The 22383-nt window shown below is 57.4% G+C and overlaps 1 protein-coding gene across 7 annotated transcripts in view; it reads left to right on the forward strand.

The window, feature by feature from the left end:
* Positions 1-22383, forward strand: part of LOC122366346 (zinc finger protein 1-like) — a 74424-nt gene that overhangs the window by 31284 nt on the left and 20757 nt on the right. For all 7 annotated transcript variants that reach the window (XR_006253871.1, XR_006253870.1, XR_006253872.1 and 4 more), the window contains exon 2: positions 35-331. Coding sequence is in view for 4 of the 7 variants with exons in the window: in XM_043338522.1 (XP_043194457.1) it covers positions 35-331 (297 nt within the window). In the remaining 3 variants the exon portion in view is untranslated. The remainder of the gene's footprint in view (positions 1-34; positions 332-22383) is intronic.

Here is a 22383-nt window from a genome sequence, read left to right on the forward strand (position 1 = left end):
CCTTTGACCGGTACCCTTTCCCTCTGTGTTCCAGTTGACCTGGAGGTGGGCGCCACTGTCGAGATGACCGCAGAAGAGGAGCCCACCCCGGACCGGCCGGCGTCGGCCAGCCGTGTCGGCAGCGACGGCGAGAGCGACTCGAACGACGAGGCCGAGAGCGAGCTCACCATCGACATGGACGCCGACGTGGACGGCGACTCGCCGTGCCAGAACAACAACGTCAGCGAGGAGCGCAAGATCCAGGAGTACATGAGCCGCAAGGACACGGCCGTCATCTTCCCGGAGCCGGTCGGACCGGCCGCGAAGGAGGACGGCGAGGACGGAAAGGAAGGTGAGTCCCGCGCAGATGAGCCGCGGGTGGTGAGGGGGATGATGGCGGTGGCGTGTGATAAGGATGTTTGCTTCATCGCGGAAGGAAATCTGATGACAAGACAATGTGCGTTCCTCCGTCTAGTTCTGGTACTTCTCAAACTGCAGGTGGCAGGTTCCAGCCAACTCCGAACCAATGTGCCGGCACCTTCGTCCGTCTCGGCTCGACTTTCCTCCGCTCTCTCCCTCCTCCCCTCTCCCAGCTCCCTCCACGATGGGATCACCGAGTCGAGCTCGAGCTCAGCTCAACACAGTGTTTCCAAGCCTCCTGCAATCACCTTTCAGCCCTGTCTTATACAGATGTTCTAATCAAGCCATTATTTCTGCTTCTGGAAAACAATAAAGGTAGCTGGGCCGCCGGTCCGGGCGCGTTAGAGGCCACTTCCAGTTCGACGGGCGTCGGCCGGTGCGGCGCCGCGCGTCGTTGTGATTTAATTTCGCAGCGCTGTTCTACACTTGCCGGACATTTCGACGCGGGGCACGTAAAAACCACGAAAACAATAGGCGAAATTTCATTACCTCGCCAGCGGCGATAGTCGGCGGTAGTGTTCGATCACCACCACTGTGCGTCGATGACATGGCGAACTGAAACGACGACAAAAATCAAACTTGATTTACAATTCAGTCGGCGTCGACGGCTCTGTCGGAAATGGAACTGTAATTAATGTTACTTTGAGACGATTTTAATCCTGGGGCGGCTCTCATTGGCGCGCGGCGAGAGCGCCGCAGATCGGCGCCGATATGGCCGTAAGCCGACTGTTCGTGACCTAAGCCGGCTCGTTCATCACCGCCCCTCTACCTGCATATCACGTGACTAATGACGTCATAAATCATGATTAGCGGCGCGGCGGCGGCGGTGGTGGCGCGCCGCTGCCGCCGCTCTCACGCAGACATGCGCTGAGGAATGGCACGTCGGAGCGAAAGACGGCGATCGGCCGCCTCTGACACAGGCTGGTCATCTTCAGGATATAGATCAGTGATCAGGCACTAGGAGAGGAAATACTGTGCGAACATCCCTAAAGATACTCATTCTCAATGATGTGATGGCACTGATGTAGGTATTGAAAAATTACAAAATTATTTATGTCTGATGTCCAGGTACGCCTTCATATATTTATGTAAGTCATGGTGTTCTTTGAGCCGAGTTGTAAACAGGACATGTTGCTGTACTGGAGTTCAAAATATCAAATCCACGGCATACATTTGAATAATCTCTGAAACATTTGTATCTGCCAGTGGTCGGCGTCAGTTGTTCAGCCGGCCGTGTGCCGTCGTCCGTCCGTCCGTCCGGACCGGACCGGGCCGGACCGGGCCAGGCAGCCCTGATTGGAGCGGCACGCGGCGACCGGCCGTCACCCGGCGCCGACAGCGCGCCACCGACGCCGCATTTCATTTGCCAAATCGTCATACATTAGCCGGATTAGATTTATGCATTCATATATGCCGTGTCGGTTTTATGCCGGCGGCGCGGTCGGGTCGGTGACGTGCCGACGTCTCCGAACCTAACAGCCACGTACGCCGCCGCTGCCGGCCGACGTGAAATGTGTTTGCCATTCGCGCGACATGTATGCATCACGATTATTGCCGAGAATCGGCCGTTTTGAGATGCTGGGAGCAATTTTTATCGACTGTCGCCGTCGTAAAGCGCCATGCGATTGGACATCTCTTATGTGTGATGGCCGGGTCGAACGGCGCCCCGGCCGCCAAGAGTGCATACTATTTCATCCGCGAGCCACTGGGCCGGCCGCATTCGTCACCGATGCCGCCGCCGCCGCCGACCGGCCGTTATTTCTTCGTTACAGCCGGAGCTCCTGTCTCGTAGTGCACGGCTCCGCGGGTTCCTTGTGGATCAGCGGTGGTGAATGGCGGGCGGTGGGCGGCGAACGGCGAGGGACGGGGTAGCGATCGGCAGTCGCGTGAGAGACTGCACGAGAGGCCGCGCCGCGCGACAGGAGACACGGGGCAGAGAACCGCTCGTCTGGAGGAAACAGAGCACGGAGAGCACGGGTTCAGCGGTCGACGGCGGCGCACTGCGTCCTGACGGACTGTTTACACACGGCCAGGTCAGACGTGGAGTGGCGCGTGGCACGTTGGAGGCGCACCGGCCGGCGACCCCGTGCGTCCCCAAGTCACCCGTCACTTGTCACCCGTCAGCCGTCACTCGCGGCCGTCTCCTGGGTCCGTCGAGTGGTGGTCGGTCAGACTGTCTCCGCGGTCCTGTGAGGCCCGGCCGGACAGTGCACCGATTTGACCGTGCTAACCCCGTCTGATGGCAGTGCGAGCAGGATTGCGGCTGGACGGTCGCTCGTGCTCCGAGACGCCGCACGAGCGCACACGCGCCGAGATTTATTCCCGCCCAGAGGAAATGAGCAGATCTGTATGGAGACGCATCGTTCCGTTCAGAGTAAGACAAAAGAGTGATGCCTCTTTTAGAGGCCATAAAGCATTTTGATCTCATCTTTTCACGACACATTTCAGCGAGTCAACTGCTGGCCGTCGGCCCGGCCGGCGGACTGACCGCGAGATACGGTCTCGGCCGGCGCGCCGTCCCGCGCGCCTTGTTGCTCCCTAGTGGTCGTTTCGCTCTGGTTTAGCCTAACCAGCCGCGGCGCTAGCCCGGCCGGGTCAGTGCGGAAACGGTTAGACCCCGATTTGACGGCGGCGACTGTGGAACAGTAGCCAACGAACCGTTTCTGTTCATGAAGGGCAAGCAACCCAGGCTGTTGGCAGCTCTTACTACCGCTCCTTCATGCTATGATCGTTTCCTATTTACAAAGTCATGAGTGCTTAAACGCGAATTCGACAGTATGATGTTGCTCGATAGCTGCCTCTTTTGCAGCATTTAATTTTACTTCTCAAACTTTTGATTTACTCCTTTGTGTCCGTGTGATCGCGTCGCCAAGCCCCTAACACTTCACATATCGGCTATCACAGTTTTCTCTCCAGTTGCGTCTCCCTTCTGCCTGCCACCTCGTTGGCCGGCCCCTGCTGTTCTGCGCTGTATCGCTGGACGCCGCGGCTGTGGGCCGTCTCCCTTCTGCCTGCCACCTCGTTGGCCGGCCTCTGCTCTGCGCTGTATCGCTGGACGCCGCGACTGTGGGCCGTCTCCCGCCGACACGCGATTCTTTATCGCGCCCGTCGCGGCCGCGAGCGTCGACCAATAACGGCTGGATTCCTGAGGTTTAGGCAGCCATTCTCGATTGACAGTCGTTTGTTTTTTATTGCCGGCCAAATTGAAGATAAAACTGAAAATACAAAAGAAGACGGCCGCCATCCCGGTGACGAGTTTTGTGTCGTCGCTGCGGCGCGCCGGCCGCCCAACTTTGTCGCCGACGGTGTCGTTGTCGGCGAGATGTCGTGTCGCCCGTGTATCGCCGCATGTAACGTCGTCGGCAGTCGTCACCCGGTCTCCGATTGTTGCATGCCGCCGTAAAATCGCGGCGACACTGGGCTCCGACGGCGCCACGCCAATTGAAGGCGGACCGCCTGTAAAGAACTGGCCAAATGGAAAAGTAATCGAATTCAGACCGGCGGCATCGTAAGTTACCGAGTGAAAGCAAGGAGTACAGGAGGCGACTTTTATCGCGGTGGCTTTCGGAGATAAACGGCAGGCGTCGGGCGCTGATGACGCTGCGCGCCCGCCGTTAGCCGCCCGCCGTCGGGCCATGACGCCCCGCCGTCGCCGTCGACGTTTTGTTCCGGACAAAGGAGACGGCGTCGAGCGGCACAGATGAGGCAGGAGCGGCGGGCGCGGCGGGGCGCCGGGCGGCGGCGGAGCTGCGCCAGGTTCGTCACCGGCGCGCCGGAGCTGGCCCTCACCGGTAATGGTCGACGCACGTGTCCGCCGGAGAGGCGCGCTGGAGCGCGATGGCGGCGATGGCGCGATGGTGCGCCGGGCGACGCGTCGATCGCCCGGCACGTGCCGATTGCCATCGTTCATACCTTGCATTGTGCGGCCGTCAGTCGCGCGCCGGGGCGTCGGAGGGGTGCCCGCGGCCGCGCCAGGTCTGCGGCACTGATGACGCGACCAGACCTGATGACGTCACCCCCCGTCGAGTTCCGGCGTCCAAGGTGGAGCCGCGGCCCGTCGACGGCCGAATAATGGCAGCTGGAGCGGGCCGGCGACGTTCCGCGGCCACGCCGTGTGGCGTGCAGTCGCCGAGCAGCAGCGGCGCCCGCCGCGGCCCGGCAGGGGGGCCGACAGACCCGGGGGAGCGGCGGCGCGCCTAATCACACCGGCCGACGATCGCGGCTAATCAGCGCCGGCTACCCGAGGCGGTACGGCCGCTCACCGCGCCCGGCGCCGGCCGGCAGACGGTTTTTGCGTGAGTTTCGTCTTCATCAATTCTGGTATGACTGATAGTGGTTCAGGCGGTTTTTCTCGCCGACTCGCTTCGTTGTTCTCTCCGTTGACAAATAGTGTCGGCGGGCTGGGTGAGAGGAGTACCGCCCACCGCCCCTTCCCCTCCCCTCCGGTGGCGTCGGCGGCGGAGTTTACCTGAGGGCGCCATTGAGCGGGGAGGGGGCAGGTGTGTTTGTCACCGTCGACCAATGGGAGCGCGCCGTTTATTTGATTACAGTGTACGGCGGTGTTTCACCTGCGGCACCGCCGAGCCGGCCAATCAGCGAGCAGTTTACACCTGAGGCGGGGCCGAGCCTGGCAGTGCGGTACGGTGGTCAGTCGGGTGGAACAGAGGCAGGTAGCACGGAGAGCCTTGTCCAGTCTGAAAGCAGCGCCAGCAGAGGAGCACGATGAGCCCGGAAAATCCATTTTGTTTTACGCCGCCCTTGACGCAGATTCAGTGCTTCGATTCAGTTTGTAAAGCAGCACGATAGTCTCCTTTTTCACGTTAATAGTTTGATGTTGTTACCCGGTAGACGGTAACTATAGCGTCGTGGAAAACAAGTGCATCAAATCACCGTATTTTCTGGGCCCGGTGGCAGCTCGGTTATCGTGCCGACACCTTTGCCGCGCCCGTTCACAGCGCCGCCGCTCGGCTGCTGCGGGTCACCGATCAAATGTGTTTCCATTCCATGCAGATGAGACATTATACACACGTTGTTGGCTGGGGAACACAGCACGCGATGGCTGCGCGCCTGCTGAGCGCGTTTAGCGGGAATAACCTGGTGAGGTGGAAGATTACCCACGGCCGCGTTGATGGGATGCGGCGCCGAAGTATTTATACCTACCCTAAGGCCAATTTCCACTGATTTACGGCCATATTTTGTCCCTTATCGCTTTTGCCGGGCTCCTACTAACGGCGCGCCTAATAAAGCGAATGACGCCCGTATCGATTGGTCGGGCGGCCGGCGCCGGACCCGGCGGCCATTACTATGCACCCCTCTCTACCTGTCGTGTGCCGGCCGCCGGCTGACGGCCCCACCGGCCGCCTTCACAGTCGAGCGGGCAACGCCCCGCCGCCGCCGCCGCCGCGCCCGAAATGAGCCCAAAGCAGGGCGCACGGGAGCCCCCGCTCCGTCGCCGGCGCCGCCGCTCTCTATGCAGATACGGGCGGGCACGTGTGAAACGGCCCCGGCCGCCATGTGTATCTGATTCATTTTCTTGTGAATGACTGCCGAAATCACATTGCTGTGATGAATTACATTTTTATTCATGCGGCTCACAGTGGCTGTGTGCCGATGGCGGCGGTGGCCGGTGGCTCGGTGGTTGGGGCCGGCGCCGCCGGCGGCAGCACCGCCCGGCCCCGGTGGGCCGGCGCGCCGGGCCCGGGCCGCCCCCGGGCCAGTTTCGGCGGTACCCGGACCGCCGAATCTGCTCTCCTGGCCCGGGTGGATCAATACCAGCGGCCCCTCCCACCTTTTCTGCAGTCAACTGCGGCCCGTGTATAGCTTCTGCCGACGGCCGCCGCGCGGGCCGCCAGCGCCGCCCGCCGCCGCTCGGAACGCCACACCGCTTCCGCTGCCAAAAGGTGTATCCATATTATTAGGCGTCCCTTTTACAAGCCAAGGTATATCTGCCGATCATACGTATTGTGCACGTATAATGGCGGCCTTATATCAAAGTCTGGCCGACAAAGCGCGCTGGCGCCGGCCATTGAAAGGTGTCGGCGGTAATGGCCTGTATTGTCGATAGCCGGTAATGCATTGTCGCGCGGCGCGCCGGTCGGCAGCCGCCGGTGCACCCGGTTACTGGCAGCCTGTCGCCGCGACACAGCCGCCTAAGTGCCGCCCCCGCCCCGGCCTTGTCACCGCCGCCGCCGCGGGCGTCACCTCCGCCACGGCCGCCCCCGCCCCCGCCCCCGCCCCGCCCTGACCTCTGGGACCCTCTCCCTGAGCTACTACTGCTACTGTTCTCGTAATCTAGCCATATCATCCCACACACCAGCATAGCTGGATAAAGGCACGGATTCTTTGTTTCGGAGATACGAACTTTTCAGCCTGCTAGTTGGAGACTGGAGAGCAGTCCAATTTACGCAAATACATACATGGGCGACCAAAGGCAGCTTACGGGCAAAATTGTAATCAAGGATTCGTTGACCCTAACTAGTTACCTTCCGACGCTAAATCTGTGGATGGTGTCTGGGTACTTTGGCGTGTTCATTGAAAACCTTCCCGGAGCCGAGTGAGCTGGAAATGGTGGATTATATCGCGAGTCGCGACTGTACGAGGCGAATAGGGTGATAGCAGTGATAGCACTATGACAGAGCCTATGGGGAGGGGCGCGGAGGGAGGCGTATGCGCGTCGTGTCAACAGGCCGGTCGTTCCGCCGTCACCCTGCGTGAGTTGCGCCGAGTTGTGCCGGTCCACGAGGCTGCCTCCGCTGGCAAACAGGTCATCTCTGGGTGCTGCCGGCCGCCGGCGGCTCGGTCGTACCGATACAAAACGCGGGCCGAAATAGACTCGTCGCGGCGTTCTGTGCGCCCGCCGGCCGTCCTGTTTACACTCGAGCTAATCCCTGGTCTTGCCACTTCACTATTATGTCTGAAGTTGGGCAATATCGCCTGTGCAACGACCGGGGCCGCCAGTAAATCTCGCTTGTTTTGATTTGGCCGCGGGGAGACGCCGTTCGGCTGGGTCTCGGTTCCGGTCTCCTAACTGGTCCCTCGGCTCCGTTTATCTCGCAGTACACGTCGTCCGCAGGTCGGCCGCCGCCCCGTCCGACGGGTCGGCCCGAGCGGCCGCTGTGCTGACCGGCCACCCTGCAGGCCAAAAACCGGCGGTGGACGCTCAAATGCCGGCGCCGCGAAAGGATTCGTTCCGACTGGCGGACGTCATGACGCATTTGTCACTTCCCCTCGCGAACAGCGTGAATAAAACCGTTTGAAGGGCCGTCAAACGGGGCGCTTCTCTGTTCTCTCCGCCGGACGGGAAGTGCATCCGGCGCCGCCGCTATGGCGCGTCAGCTCGCCGAGCGGCACGGTATCTGAGCCGCGCGGCGCTCGGCCGTGTCCGGCGGCGGCTGGTGAGCGCCGCCCGCCGGTGATTCAGAGCGGCGGCGATGGCGGCCGGCCCGCGGCGCGCCGACGCCGTTTCCTGCGAGTTTCCGCCGCGTGGACGGCCCGTCGTCCGGCCCCCGCTCCACCTTTGTGCGCCACCGACCTGCGCTTGATTTATCAGTCTCGTTATTGCTCACCGTTGCATTATCTCGAGCGGCGCGCTGCGAGGGTGAAGAGGGGAGTCGCCGCTCGGTTTGCGCCGTGGCCGCAGTGCGGCGCCACCTGCACCCGAAAAAGTGTCCGGCCGGGGCGTTCATCATGGCGCCGGGCGGGTCGGAGGATCGGGCTGGTCACCGGCAGATTTATTGTGTTGTTCCTGCTTGCCTGCGGAGATTAGTGGTCGGATACGAGCGGACCAGGTCGGTCGGCGGGCCACGCGAGGCCACGGCGCCGCTGCGGTGCTGCTCGGCGCGGTTAAAGGTAGTGTGCCACCTTTGAAAGATTTCCCATTTTATTTTTCCTAGGATAAGAAGCTTCTGTTTTTACCTAATATCGCAAAGAAAATCAAAAATGGACCTGGAATAGTGCCTTTTTCGCCTAAAAGTTTATCGGTTTTTCGATATGTATAACAACTGTAGTGGGCTGACCTGCAAACAGGCGTCGGCAACAAACGCGAATGCGGCGCACATGTGACAATAAGCAAAGGTCATTATAGAGTTACGACGTACGGGAATGAGTTATCAGCTGTCTAATCGCAGACAACACAATGTCGAGCCTTAATCTGTAAGCCTGTATTGGTATTGTTTCTTTTATTTGGCTGTCGAGCATTATTTATGGTTTGAAATATGATTTTATGTAAAATAATTGATATGAAAAAGCCGTCTCTTAAGTTATGACCCCATTTCACCACACGCAAGTGGCAGAAATGACAATGATCAGCTGACGCATTTTTCTTGGCCGAAGTCAGAGCGCGCGGCCCGACGCACCACCACCGCACCACAAAGTATGAGCAGAAGCCGCGCCCAAAGCCAGGGCCCCGGTAACGTGAGGTAGCCGAGTCGGGGCAGCGTGCGCTGACCCAAGCCAGGGCCGCAGCTTTGGGCGCGGTCTACCGCATCCCCGCGGGCAGCCCCGGGCTATCACATGACACCGGGAGGACGCGCGGCCCCGGCTTGGGTCAGCGCACGCTGCCCCGACTCGGCTACCTCACGTTACCGGGGCCCTGGCTTTGGGCGCGGTCTACCGCACCACCTAACAGGCGTGTTCGAAACCGCAGGAGATGATGATGGACGGGTTTATCGAAACTTGATTGGATGAGCATATCGGTAATAGCGATTTCAGTGTGTGCATTTATTGTTCATAGTGGTGTGAAATGTGGTTGGGGTACGACCGACAACCCGTCGGGGCGAATTTCGCACTGGGGTACTCAAAATTTGAAGAATTTAAGACATTTCCATGAGTTTTGAAGGTATGGATAAGTTCTAAAAATCCGGTTCTCCTTATCTGGGCCATTAACTCCATACGGTCCAGGAAAGCTGGCACACTACCTTTAAGCGGGTGATTTATCTGCGCCGGGGCGGCGTCGCGCTGTTTACCGTCCAACTGGGGCCCGCCAATCGCCGATATGGCCGCCGCTCAGGTAGAAAGGCCGGTCGGGCGCGGCGCTGATGAGATTAGCGTCTGCCGGCTGCAGCGGCGGGACGCTGGCGGGGGCGGCGGCGGGGGCGGGTGGTAGCCGCGGGCTCCAAGGTAAACGCCGAGGGCATTGATCGCGCCTGTCCGGCCAGGTGTGAGTGGCATGCGGGTGGCCGGTGATGAGGTGGCCAGACGGCCATCTCCTCGGAGACGCGGGTCGGGGAGGCCGGTCAGCCACCTGGCCGGCCGGTCCCGCGCCGCGGCGCCTCCCGTTATACTCTCCAACAATGGCTCTGTTTACATATCGTTGCAGACAGTGCGGGGCGATTTGAGGAAGTTTGCTGAAAGGATTGGCCATTTGATTAGGTGGAGCGCGTCTGTGCGGAATTTGTGAGCTGAAGTGAAAAGGTTGCACGTCTCAGAGGGGTGTTGCGCGGAAATAAAGCTGAAGGTAATTGCGTGCTCTTTTGCGGTAAATCAACTTGCTGGCGGTAAAGTTTGCTGGAACTTGGATTCTGCGAAGCGGCAATGCAGGTAACCCGACTCTCTGACTCCATTAAACATTATCACACCCGACATGACTTATTCGACGCTAGCTCGTGAATACTAATGCTAACGGGCCGCTTGGGAGTTGCCGAAATTAATTTATTCTTGTCTGACGTGCTTTCTTTGACGGTTCGCTCCTCCTTTTGAACCAAAGTTCTTCTAGAGCTGGTCTTGGAACGCGCTGGCTTCTCTGAAAAATGTCCCTCCCGTCCTTCCCACATGACATAACATTGCGTGGGAACGCTTTAATGTGTTCACTTTATCAGATGAATCCCGTGGGCGCTGTCGTCCTCTCGGCGAGATCGTTTGTATCTGGCGACATTTTACAGGCCACCAACTTTAATTTACATCGCCACCGCTTTTACACGGGCTGTTTTGATCAATAGCTCTCTCGGGAGACACCGACGGATATTACCAAGTTGACAATTTGTCCAGTCATCATCAGCACTGATAGAGAAATCATAAATTTCGCCGATGTTTTAAGAGCCCTGTTCACATTTTCGCTGTGTTCGCGCCGGTGTTCTCCGGGGCGTTAGTTCTCGTTTGTGCCGCTGCTGCTGGCGGCGCTGGCAATCACACGGTGTGACTACGTGTCGCTGACGTTCATTAGCCGAGTGGCGGTTCGGGTCGCGCTGTCAGTGACACCACCTGGCTGATCGGCGGTGATCGCCCCGCGCCCACACGGTCCGGTCCGCTCCCGTCCGGCCGCCGACTGCCAGTGGTCCAATGACGTCACAGGTCCAATGCGTCCCAACGAGCTGTCACCTGGCCGCTGGCTTTTTGCGATTGGCGAGCTCCAATCCGGCTGCGTTCCGCGCTGTCCGCCGTTCGCCAGGCTCGCAGTGGGCGAGCCTTTCTGATAGAGCGGCGCGGCGGCGGTCGGCGAGCGATCCGCCAGATTGGACGTCGGCTCCTTTTGTTGGACCGCTCAACCTGAGACCGCTTGCCGACGAGAATAATGAGCGGCCGTTTCACTGACAAAGAACAGGATTGTTTCCAATTGGAGCTCTCAGGTGCCAACCAGAGAACGGCCGGCGAAACCAATCAAACTGGAGCGAATCTCTGTTCCGAATGCACACACGTCGCTCAGCGCCGATTTAATTTCGAAAGGGGAGATAGTACTGCGCTCCCGTAGCGTATAAATTGCATCAGACGGTAGTATCATAAGGTGTCTTTGTGTGATTGGAATTCAGGTCGGGCTACTCGTCTTTTTCATCCTCAATAACACGGAGTGCATTACAAGGTGGAATGCTACGAAAAATATTGTAGGTATTGCGAATCTCTCTCTCTCTCTCTCTCTCTCTCTCTCTCTCTCTCTCTCTCTCTCTCTCTCTCTCTCTCTCTCTCTCTCTCTCTCTCTCTCTCTCTCTCTCTCTTTCTCCCTCTCTCTCTCTATCTCTCTCTGTCTGTCTCTCTCTCTCTCTCTCTCTCTCTCTCTCTCTCTCTCTCTCTCTCTCTCTCTCTCTCTCTCTCTTCGCTCATCTCTCCCTCTCTCCGTCTTCGCCTCATCGTGAATTGCTGATCACAGCACACCGCAAGTTTCCGAGCCGGGAGAAATCATTTCGCATTCGTGCTTCCCCCGCGCCGCGATGGGCACGCGCCGACACCTTGGCCGATTGAGTGCCGACTGAAATACTGCGCACCTTTAACCAATCTGAGCGTCGGTATCGTCCCCAGGGGAGCCGAACCCCTCGCCGCCGCCGCCGCCGCCGCCGCTGTCAGCCCGTATTGAGTGCCGGGACGTTGGCGACCGCCCGCTCTCCCCTGCGCCATAAGCTGCTGGCTGCGAATCAGCTAAGCGCGCTGTCTGTCGGCCAATATGCGGTATTGCCGGCCGGTGGACGCCGATGCGTCACACAGAGCGGCGCCAAACTTTGCCGCGCGCGCGCCGGATGTGTGTGCCGTGCGTGTGTGGACGCATTACTGGATGGCCGGGAGGCGCTGGGTATAGGACCCTGATCCGGCCACTGTCGCACCAAATCGCACTGCCAACAGAGTGTGCCGCGACGCACACACACACAGAACTCGGGCCATCCATAAGAGCGCGCGTCACCGCGGCCCCTGTTTATTTGAATAATTTCCGCACACGGCCTTCTCCTGTAATTGGCTCGGCGTTGCGAGCGGCGAGGGGCGGCAGGGAGCGGGGCCTAGTTCTCACCTCTCTAGCAGGACGCCCGTGCGGCGATCGGGGGCGCCTCCTCGGACAGCGGCGAGCAGCGGTCGGACCAGAGACGCAGCTGTGATTCGACGACAGATGGCCGCTCGTTCGTCCCCCGCTGACCGCCATTCAGATTTTCAAACGGGCATTAGGAAATTAAATGCAGGGTTAGCGGTGATATTGCGAGGTGGCGGAAATGAAACCACTAGCGCACCGTGGAGAGAACGTCTTTGTTTTATTGGACATATTTTAATGCGGACGGCGGTCGCGATCGGTTCGGTGAACGGGTCCGATCGAGGCGAGATTAAAAGTCGGACCGGCGAGCCGCCGGGATGTTCCCGGTCCAGTTCTGCCCGTGTAGACATGTTCAGCGGAAATTTGAAATCGCACCAGTTGTAATACGGTGACATTCTCGCTGAAATTTCACCGAATTCATATGTCAGAATGTAAAACTTGGCGTTATGCTGGAAATTGTTATGGCAACGCGCGCCAGTTTGTCGTCGGCGCTGGTCGGTCGCCGCCGGGACCGGAGCTCTCCGAGTTGCTCTCTGTCGGGGAGGAGGGAGGGAGCTCGGAGTGCGCAGCGGAGCTCCTATCCGAGCACCTGAGCTCTTTGATGTAGCTCGGCGCGCTGCTGTCGCGGCGGTTTGACTCCTTTCAGCCGCTCATTCGACGGCCGATCAATCACCTGAGTCGGCCCTCGACGAAAGCAGATTCGGGCGCAGAACAATGCGCCGATAAGCCACTTACCATGCCGCGCCGGTTTTTCGCCTATTCAGCGGCGGCGACTAATGGCATTTTGAGCAGGCTGCTCGCAAATGCCGGCTGCTCAATGATTCAGTGTGTGTTTAAATACTCAGACCGACCGGCTTGGGCCTCAATAAGGGGCCAGCGATCAGCAGTATTGGCGGTGGCGTGCTCCCACTCCACTGAGGAGCTCCGCCCGGCTGGCTGACGCCACCGCGCCATCAAATACCACAGTGTGACATTTCGGCAGCAGCTGCGACTTTCATCACCGCAATCTTATTCTGATTTCGATTTGATCGTCTGCTTCGATTCCAGCTTTGTCGGCTAGCTTCCAGTTTTTACCTTTGCCACCCTACACTTCTCCTGTCCCCACCTTGCCTCGGTCCGCCCTGCCCCAGCGTTATATCTCAGGCTCGACCCGTTCCGGATCCCCGTCCTGCCCGGTCCCATTCCGAGCCCCTGTGCCCGCTCCGAACCGGCTCGGTCCCGCTCCCACCTGCAGCAATGCCGGCGGCAAATTGGACAGAACCAGAGAGTGATGGAGGTGAGGAATGCGACCGGGAGCGGCCGGCGCCGACCTGTGGCGCTCCGGTCAGGTGCCGTTCTAGGCACTAGCTGCATCGACCGCCACGGTCACAGAGTACCGGAGATCAGCGCGGACACCACGCCGTGCGGCAATAGTGCCGATATTTGACACCTTTTTCGTTCAAAAGGTGATATCAAGAATGGTGAATTTTAAACCGGGAGTTTCCTATTTGATAGCTTATACCTTATACTATGTCTAGTTTGTTTATATTGTTTAGAACATGATTGATGATGCTTTAAGATCTTCTTCTGTTTTTATTCAGGCACCTGTGTTTGTTCTTTGTGCTGGCGCCGTGGAGACATTTTCCGGATATTGACTTTAGCGCGGAGACGCGAGGAGCGCCACTCGCCGTCCTAGCGCCTCGTTAACGGACCGCTCGCCGTGCTTCGCTATTGCTGCCGATTAGGTGGCCTGTGCGCACCGCATAATCAATGCTCCGTAGCCAGGTGGGCGGCGAAAATGGCACAAAGGTGGCGCCAGCGGACGTGGCGGACTAAAACGCTGCCCGAGACGCTGCGACCTTAGGTACTTACATATATACAGAACGAAAGTGGTGGTGTAGATTGGAGAAGGGGCTAAGTAGCGACTCGCCATGGTCCCGGTGGGCTATAGTGTCAGGTACGGCATAAAAGTGTGCTGGCTATTGATACACATCCGCACAAAAAAATCTGCTCAGTTATCACTTGCCCACTCTAAAATTAAATATGACTTGTAGAAATAGTTGGGCCTACGCTATCTAAAGAAAAGAAACGTTTTATCATCAGCAGTAGGTATAATGAAATAATAGGGTGTCCTTTTAAGTCTCGTTCAGGTAGGTTTCATTAGTTTGCGCAAGGTTGGTAATATGCCAGGTCTTCTCTAATGAAACTGTCCCTGGAATTGGCCTCTTTGTCGGTTGTTTGACCTTTGCTTCTTCAGCGTGCTCTTCCACCTTTGTTTTGGAGTCGCTCGCGGGGCCGGAGGCACCCAAGTTAATTCCTGCACAGTCATGTGGCTAACGTAGTATTGTTTCCCGCTCAAGCTAATGTGACTTGTGTAATACTCCGTGACAAACGTGCGCGAAATGAAATGGCAACATAAACAGAGAAATAAAACTTCCGAGCGGAGAAACAAGTCGGCGAATAACAGACTGCGGCGGCCGGACGAAAATGCCGCCGTCGTCGCCGCCGCGGGAAGGGAGGATCGAGGACGGAGGTGGGGTGCGGACTGCGGTAATTCGGCGCCACTCGTCCCTTCGCTCCACGCCGCGGTATTGGAGGCGACTGGTGCTCGTATCGGCCGCGGCCGGCGCCGCTCGAGTGTGGCCGAGACACATGCCCGGGTGGATTTCGGAGGCGGCCGGCGGCGCGGCGCGCCACTGATCGCCTCATTTGTCGCCCGACTGCAGGCTGCAGCCGCTACCGACTCAAAGTTGGTCTGACAAAATCCAGTCGTGTCCCCGGAATGCGTCATTCATTTCCTGAATTGCCGTTGAGAAATTGCGCTGTGTCACAGCTAGGTGTCTGTTTAGCTTGTGCGCCGCGCTCCGACGCCGCCCGGCGGCCGGAGCGAAACCAGACGGCTTTCCGCGGTTAACTGATTAAAGGGCGTACCACTTGCAATAACAGGCAGACGCAGCAGTGTCGAATGTGCCAGAAAAACCATATGACAAACACAGGTCATAACTCGCGCTTTATGAAAATCTGCGGGGCCACGTGCGACAAACAGTGTGTCAGCTCGCCGACTTGGATGCGTTACACGTCTTATAAACTTTGAGATAACACCGCTCTGTTTTTCTGATGGGACACCAACTGTCCAGAGTTCATCTGGCCGCCCTGTTGTGCGGACGAAAAACGGTCAAATTTCAGAACGCACGGTCAAAAACGCCTCCTGCAAAGTAACTGCGGAACAAACACACCGGAATATAAATTGACTGTTTTCAAGAGCAAGCAGGGTATGCATTGATTCACGTCTTTCATATTCCGAATGCCATTTCTAGTTCCCATGAAGACCTCTCACGACTGATGTTCAGTTCAGTCCAACAGCCTGTAGGTACTGATCGGGGTGGGTGTGACGACTGCGGCTGAAAAAGCGGCACGCCCGGCGCGGCGGTGCTTCTGTTTGTTGTGTTAGTCGGCGCACTCAGAGAGCAGCGCTCCGTTTCTCAGTAGAAGGGTGGCAGGTGGGCCTCTGATTACACTGATTACCGGAGCTGAAGCGCCCGGCGTCCCATGTCCTGTTTTCCTCCGTGTGTCATCTCTGAAAGCGATTTTTATTTGCGTGATATTTAGCAAATATATATATTTGCTAAATATGTATTTTTTATATATATTTGCGTGTTTTATTTAGTTGTAATGTCTATTCAGATAGTCGCGTCCCGTGGTCGATTTCATGCACTGGTATTTGGTGTCATTTTTTAACGAATTGTTACTTGTCAGCTTAATTTGACTTTTTCCAATCACCACCCCTGCTTTGTTCCTCCTGCTGTTATGTAACAGTCTATTAGGTAATGCATGTTTTTCCAGACCTGTCTCAGGTTCAGTCGTGACCCTTGGCCGTCCTGACCACGCTGACTCGTTATCTGTCACCTATCGGAGTGTTTTGCTGGCTGACTGCATCAGTGATGTTTGACGGTCATTGACGGGGCGACGCGCGCGGTCAGCTGGCGCGCTGACGTCACGTGTTCCGGGCCTGTTCCCGGTGTTCACCTCTCTGCAGTCTGTACAGCCCCCCCCCCTCACCCCCACTGTTTATTTGTGCTGCGCGAGATCTCCACACCTCCGACAGGACCCGGCTGCAACATGGGACGTCCCCGCGGTTTTTGTGCGGCGCTGATGAGCATGGCGCGCCACCCCCACAAACAGCTCTTCCCCGAGTATATTTTGACTGGTGACAGATGACTTTTACACCTTTCACAGCGCTTTATCGTGCTGTGTACGCTGTCAACATCCTCTGTTCTATAAACGGTGCGCTGTTTAGGTAACTCATGTTTGTGTGTTTGTTTATTAGCTATTTTTTGCGAAATTTAAAGTGCATTTGAAACATTTGTCGATATTGATGATAAAATGTAGGCAATTATTTTACCTTGATCTAGATTGAATCATTTTATTTTTCGGTTTTGGATAACTGAACATTATTGCTCAGTAACAAAAGAAAAATGTTGCACTATTTGGTTTCAGTTGCGTGTAGTCTCCCGTGCAATACTAATGAACGAATCTCTTGTCCCATTCGAGTTTCCCTGATATCTTATCTTCTTCGATATCTACATTGTCTGCTGTTCCAGCTTCGCCTCCAAATGAACTCGCGCTAGGAAATCCAATCTTGGTCTTCTTGTTCGCGTCCGAACCATTTAACTTGTGTTGTATCGGCCACCGTGAAAATGGACAACAGTGAGGTGTACAGGATGCTCCCTGCCGCGGACAGGGATGGGAACAGGGCCTTTTTGCCCGGCCGGAGACTGTGGAACTGACAAAGCCAGATTAGCCGTTAGTTAGTCCGCCGCAGTGGCGCACGAGGGAAGGTTCTCAAACATGTCTGAACTACGGGACTCGAAAAGCCAGCCTGTCACGTCTACCGCACTGTCGGTAGGTGTTTTTACCTACCTTCGGCACTGGCCTTTCAGACCACGTATTATCTGAATTAGTTCGGGCACAATCTTAGCCTGTCTTCGTGACCGGTGACCAGTTGCTGCGTCGCGCAGTTTACGACAATCTGTCAGCTCACCTGTCACCAGTTGATGACAGTTCTGTCCGCCACTAGTCCACCCTGTCCCACCTGTTTTGGCTGACAGTGACCACCCCGCGCTCCGGCCCCTGCCGTAATTGGCGGCTCCGTGCCGCCGGCTCGGCCGTCCCAGCAGCCCGTCATGGCCCCGGGCCGTTCGTCCGTCAGCCCCGGAGAGTTATACCCCAATATATCGCCAATTGGAAACGGCCAGGGCAATTAGATGCACGCGCTCGGACTGAATTAAACGATGAGTTGTAAATGGGGTGTAATTTTTAAAAGGTGCACGTTTGCCTTTTATTACTGGCGGTGTAATTTTTCTTGGGCCCGAGACGTGCCGGCGCGGGTTATATGTAAGCGGCCGCCGCTCGCCGGGGAGCTCGGGCGCAGTGGTCCCAGGCAGAGCTGGGAGCGGGCCCGACCCGATCGGCCGCACCGGTCCACGCTCAGCGGGGCTGGGACGGAGCCCGCGTCTCCCAGTTCACCCTGAAAAGAGCGCCTGCTGATGAGTTATTCAGGAGAGGTGAGCTAGGTAACACCTTTTCCATGTCGTCGGGCGGGCCTATCTTTTACGGGGGAATTAATTGCAGGCGGAGGCAGCCACCGCATACGGGATGGCAGCATTAGAGGATTTCTACGGGGCGGCGAACGGCGGCCGGACGGGCGAGTGTTTTTTATTGGTGCCGCTGTCTGACGCATGTGACACGTCCAGTCGGCGGACGGCCGTCAGAGGACAAAGGCGACCGCCGACCACCGGCCGTCGGCAGAGAGCGGCCATCGGCCGGCGGACGCAGGGGCGGACCCGAGCGCGAGGCATATTGTTGTGGCCACCGGCCGGCTGCCGAGACATGCTGGACGGACCGGGCCGGGAAATACACCTGTTGTTCCCGCCGAGATACGGATCCATCAATCAGGCATGAAAGATCAGTGTCATTTAGTGTTCCAGCCCTCAAATGCACCCATTTCTGTTTGATTCTTCATGCCTCACTTAAGCATCTGGCGCTAGGACAGTTACTCTAGAAGTAGATACAATTGAAAGACATTTATTTTTATTTTTTCGTTTTTTTTTTTAGATCACAGGTCATGATAGAAACCTAACACACATTTTAATTATTTGCAAGTTCTATATGTTTGAAAATGACTGTGAGACGTGTGTCCTCAAGCTGTGAGGAATTCAGAATGTCTATTGATTTCCATACTGCATATAAAAACATTGCTTGTGAGAAAAGAAAATAAGGCAATAATGAAAGAAAAAGTGCAGAAAAATAATGCTGTCCAGCAATCGACATTCCTTATGTTTCGTTTCGGCCTACTACGTTTCGCTGCCACCGTTCGCTGTTACCGCAGTGCAGTGGCTCGATCCTGTTCACTGTTCAGCGGGCCGCCGGCAGGTGGTTCACCTGGCGTGGTATGCTGTGCCGCACGACTCCGCTGCTCGGCGGCACAGCCGGATCTCGCTAATCAGGCGGCGGCTGTGTCGGCCGCTTCCACCGCCAGTGAATTGGGCCGGGGATTTGTCCGAACTGCCGATTCCCATGGATATGGCTGTTATCCGAAAGCCATTATGGACCGAAGGGATTAGCACCTTGGTAGTAATGGCAGCGCTTATAGCCGAGCCGCGTCCAAGCGCCCTCGCCGCTGAAAACCCATCTCCCGCCCACTGCCGGCCGAGCCGCCGCCGAGCCGCCGCAGCCTGTTTTCGCCTGCGGTCTTCGCTTTCCATCCGTCCAGGAAATTACGAAAATTCGTCCTTTCAACGGCTCCTTTTGAATTAATCAAGAGTTTGATTTCGCCGGGAATCGTGAATGGGGCCGGTGAGGTGGCTGAATTTCTGTCGTCCACCTTTTATTACCGGGACGGGAGGCCCTGGCAGAATGCCAGCGTCGCCGGTCTTCTCCAAAGGTGGTGGATGGGATGTCACCCCCACGTGGTCTCTTGTGATGATATACCTATCCCACCTTTTCTGCGAGCTTCTATAACTCAGTGGATGCTGGCCTCCCTAGGTTCGTCCGGGGAAGCCTGTCGGACCGGGCCGGCCGCCTAGTCAATTTACTCAAGAATCCTGCGTATTTTTGTCGGTGGGGGAGAGGCAGCTGCGCAAAGGATGCCTCACTCATTTCTCTAGTCTATGATTAATTGGCTGTATCCTGGCGATAAGGCACGCTATTTGTTCGATTATCCTCCGGCATTCCAGCCCTAATGCGCGGTTCGTCCCCTGTTTGCGCGGGAAGTACTCTCACCGTTATCATTACGGCAGCGATGGCCATTTTTCATACGTGGCAAATGGCGGCCACCAGTCAGCTCCCGTCGGGCCAGCGCGGCCGGCGGCTGAGCGAAGGGGTGCATCCGGGCCCGTGGCCGACCGGGCCCACAGGGAAATGGCTGCTGGCTGGCCGGTGATGCACCACCTTGTCGCCGCTCCGCCGGCGCCCAGCGCGTATCGGAGCACGTTCATTAGCCAGGGTGCCGGTTTTTAGACATGTTAATTTCCCGCGTGTCTGCACAGATGTGCTGCGCCAGCCGCCGTGTTGGCCGCGGTGGTGTGTGAGGGCCCAGCGGAGGAAAGGCGTAAAGGTCTCCAGATACTTTGCAGTTATTACATTTTCCTTGCATACTACATATCACCGGGTTCATCAAAGTCGAATTGAACTCGTTCCACAATTATGTCAAATATTTTCATAAGAGAAAAGTCGTGATTAAAAGCAACAGTATCATGGAACTTTGGGTTTAGCCAGATCCATGGACGCGGGATCAGGGCAGGGGTGGTCGTTTGGCAGAGTTGCAGGGACCCAGGAGGCTCGTACGTTGTGGTCGCCGATTTGAGAGGGTCCTGCCCGCCACCAAATTTGTCGACGCTCCAGAGTGATGGGCGTCGATAAGAGCCAAATTGCAGCGGCGCTTATCGCTAATCAAACTCTAGTTAACCGACGGACAATAACAAATGTGGCGTCGGTGGGACCTGACTTCATTGGGACTTGAGCCGAACGGCTGATAACGGCAAATTGGACGCGATCGTATCGGGCCGAGTGACACGGCCCAACTAGAGCGGCGGCGTGCAGGAGCCCACCGGGGCCCGGCCCGTGTCCCGGCTGCACCTCCCCCCCCCCCCCCCCGCTGTCCCGCGGGGCGGTCCCAGACAGAATCGACGCAGGTGGTCACATATGGTCTGCATATCTCTGTCCAAGCTGTGAGTAATTGGGAACTACCTCACCGGGCTGCTGAAACAACAATGACACCATCGGATCGCTATGACGGTGGGAATTAACCTGTGTCCGGGCCGATACTGCCTGCTGCTTGGACGTCTTTGTTTATTTTTGTTGCGGTGGTTGATTCATGTTATTAGCCCAGGACTCTCAGCCGAGAGGCAATTCAAGCCTTTTCAATGTTGTTCACAGAGTGCAGAAAGGTCTGAGTTGGAATCCTTCGCACAGTGAGTGCGATAGATTTGATGGTATCGCAGTTCTCTGTCTGATGCTGGCACAGTGGACGCTGGTCCGGTGGCTCGCTCCTCTGTTCACTATGTGGCGCGGTCGCGCACGCCGCCATTGTCTCTGCGCCAAATCACGCCGCGCCGCCGGCTGCTGACCTTTTGGCAAATGTTGGCCCATTACGCGAGTGTCCGGCGGCGCGAATCTCGGCCCCCGGCCGGCCGGCTTGTCACCGGCGTCACGTACTTCATAGAGAATCGGCGCCGCGATATTGGCTTTGACCTGAATGAAACACGGCCGAAATTGAACCTGCGCCCGATTTATTCAAACTGAGGACGTGCGGCTTATGTCTCGGGACTGAGAGCGCTCTGTTCTGTTCTCTCTGTATCGGGATGTGAGAGACGCTGCGGACAACTCGGCAGTGGTGCGTCCAGTGCTGCGACACTCTTGCAATGCTTGCAGTCGCTCTACCTGTTTGAAATATTTATTTTGAAAACGTTATTTCATGAAACATGGAAACATGGAGACATGGCTCAACCGATTGAACAGATTACCGATTAACGACTAGCCGATTGAGAAAGCATAACTATATCATTGTAATTGTGGTCTAAGAAATCCATCAAGAGCTTCGCTAACTGTTTAACTCGGTCCACTTTCTGACCAGCTGGCGTCGTAACAGAGGAACGCCCACCGCCCCTCCGTCGCCGCCGTGCTCCTGTCCGTGCCACCTTGGCGTCGGCCGCGGCGCCGCCGCCGACCGGTGGGGAGGCCCTTCGTACCGGCTGCCCTGCCGTCCCGACCATCCGACCGAATTGCCGGTAATTGGCCGAGAATTTATTTGTCCTTGAGAGCGCGCCGTGCCGACAGGGGAGTGTGGCAATTGAATTCAAGTGAAAAATGGCTACGTGGCAGGTAGTGCAGTACGTGCTCGCTGCCGGATTAATTGGATAATGCGGCGGCTCAATGGTGCGGCCGCGTGTCGTGGCGGCGGCCCGTCTCCGACACATCTGGCCGCGGCGCCTGCCAATAAAGCGGTGCGCCGTGTCAGCCGCCGACAGCCCGGCGCGCTGCCGCGGCTGTCGCGCCGCCGCCCGAGAGGGAGACGCCGCCGCCGCCGCCGTGGGTAAGGAAAAAATGGGCCCAGAAGTAGTCGTAAAACGCTGCCGGCGGGTGGCGGCTGGCCGAGCCCTCCGCGCCCCATGACGCCTACTGTCCGCCGCTGATCCGAGCACAGCCCAGTCCAAGAACGATAGGGGGCATGACGAAGCTCCTCGCTAGATGAAAAACATGCCGGAAGTCATTCTTCCCCGAGGCTAGTTTAAGTCTGATCGGTTGGACAGACAAGGTCGTAGTCGAATTATAGAACAATGTATTTTTAATGAAAATAGCTTAGCGCCTCTCTCCTCGTACATCGGCACCTGGATAATAATTTTTGCTTTATTTACCTCTCACCGCCCTATCGGTTGCGCTCCCAAGCTCTCTTCTTCAGCTCTCTACCGACGGTTAGCGACGTTGCTGCCGTGTCACAGGGCGGTCGCGAAGGGCGGCCGGTCGCGGCGCGGGCAGCGCGCGGCGGCACGCTTTGATGGCTGCCGGTGACGTGACCTCACGTCCGGCGCCGTACGGATGGACACGCGATGAAACAGACCGCCGGTGGCAGCGCGCGCGGATGAGAGCAGTGCCGACCGCCGTCGGAACACGGCCCAACAAACCGCCCGCGCCGCCTCCGCCTCCGCTGCGCCGCAGATGGCGCAGTTACGAGGCGCCAGAGCGACGAGCACGAAGGTGCAACACAGTGGCGGATTCAGATAGGC

Source organism: Amphibalanus amphitrite, unplaced genomic scaffold (genome assembly GCF_019059575.1).
Source record: "Amphibalanus amphitrite isolate SeventyFive unplaced genomic scaffold, NRLGWU_Aamphi_draft 000798F_arrow, whole genome shotgun sequence".
NCBI classification, from domain to species: Eukaryota; Metazoa; Arthropoda; class Thecostraca; order Balanomorpha; family Balanidae; genus Amphibalanus; species Amphibalanus amphitrite.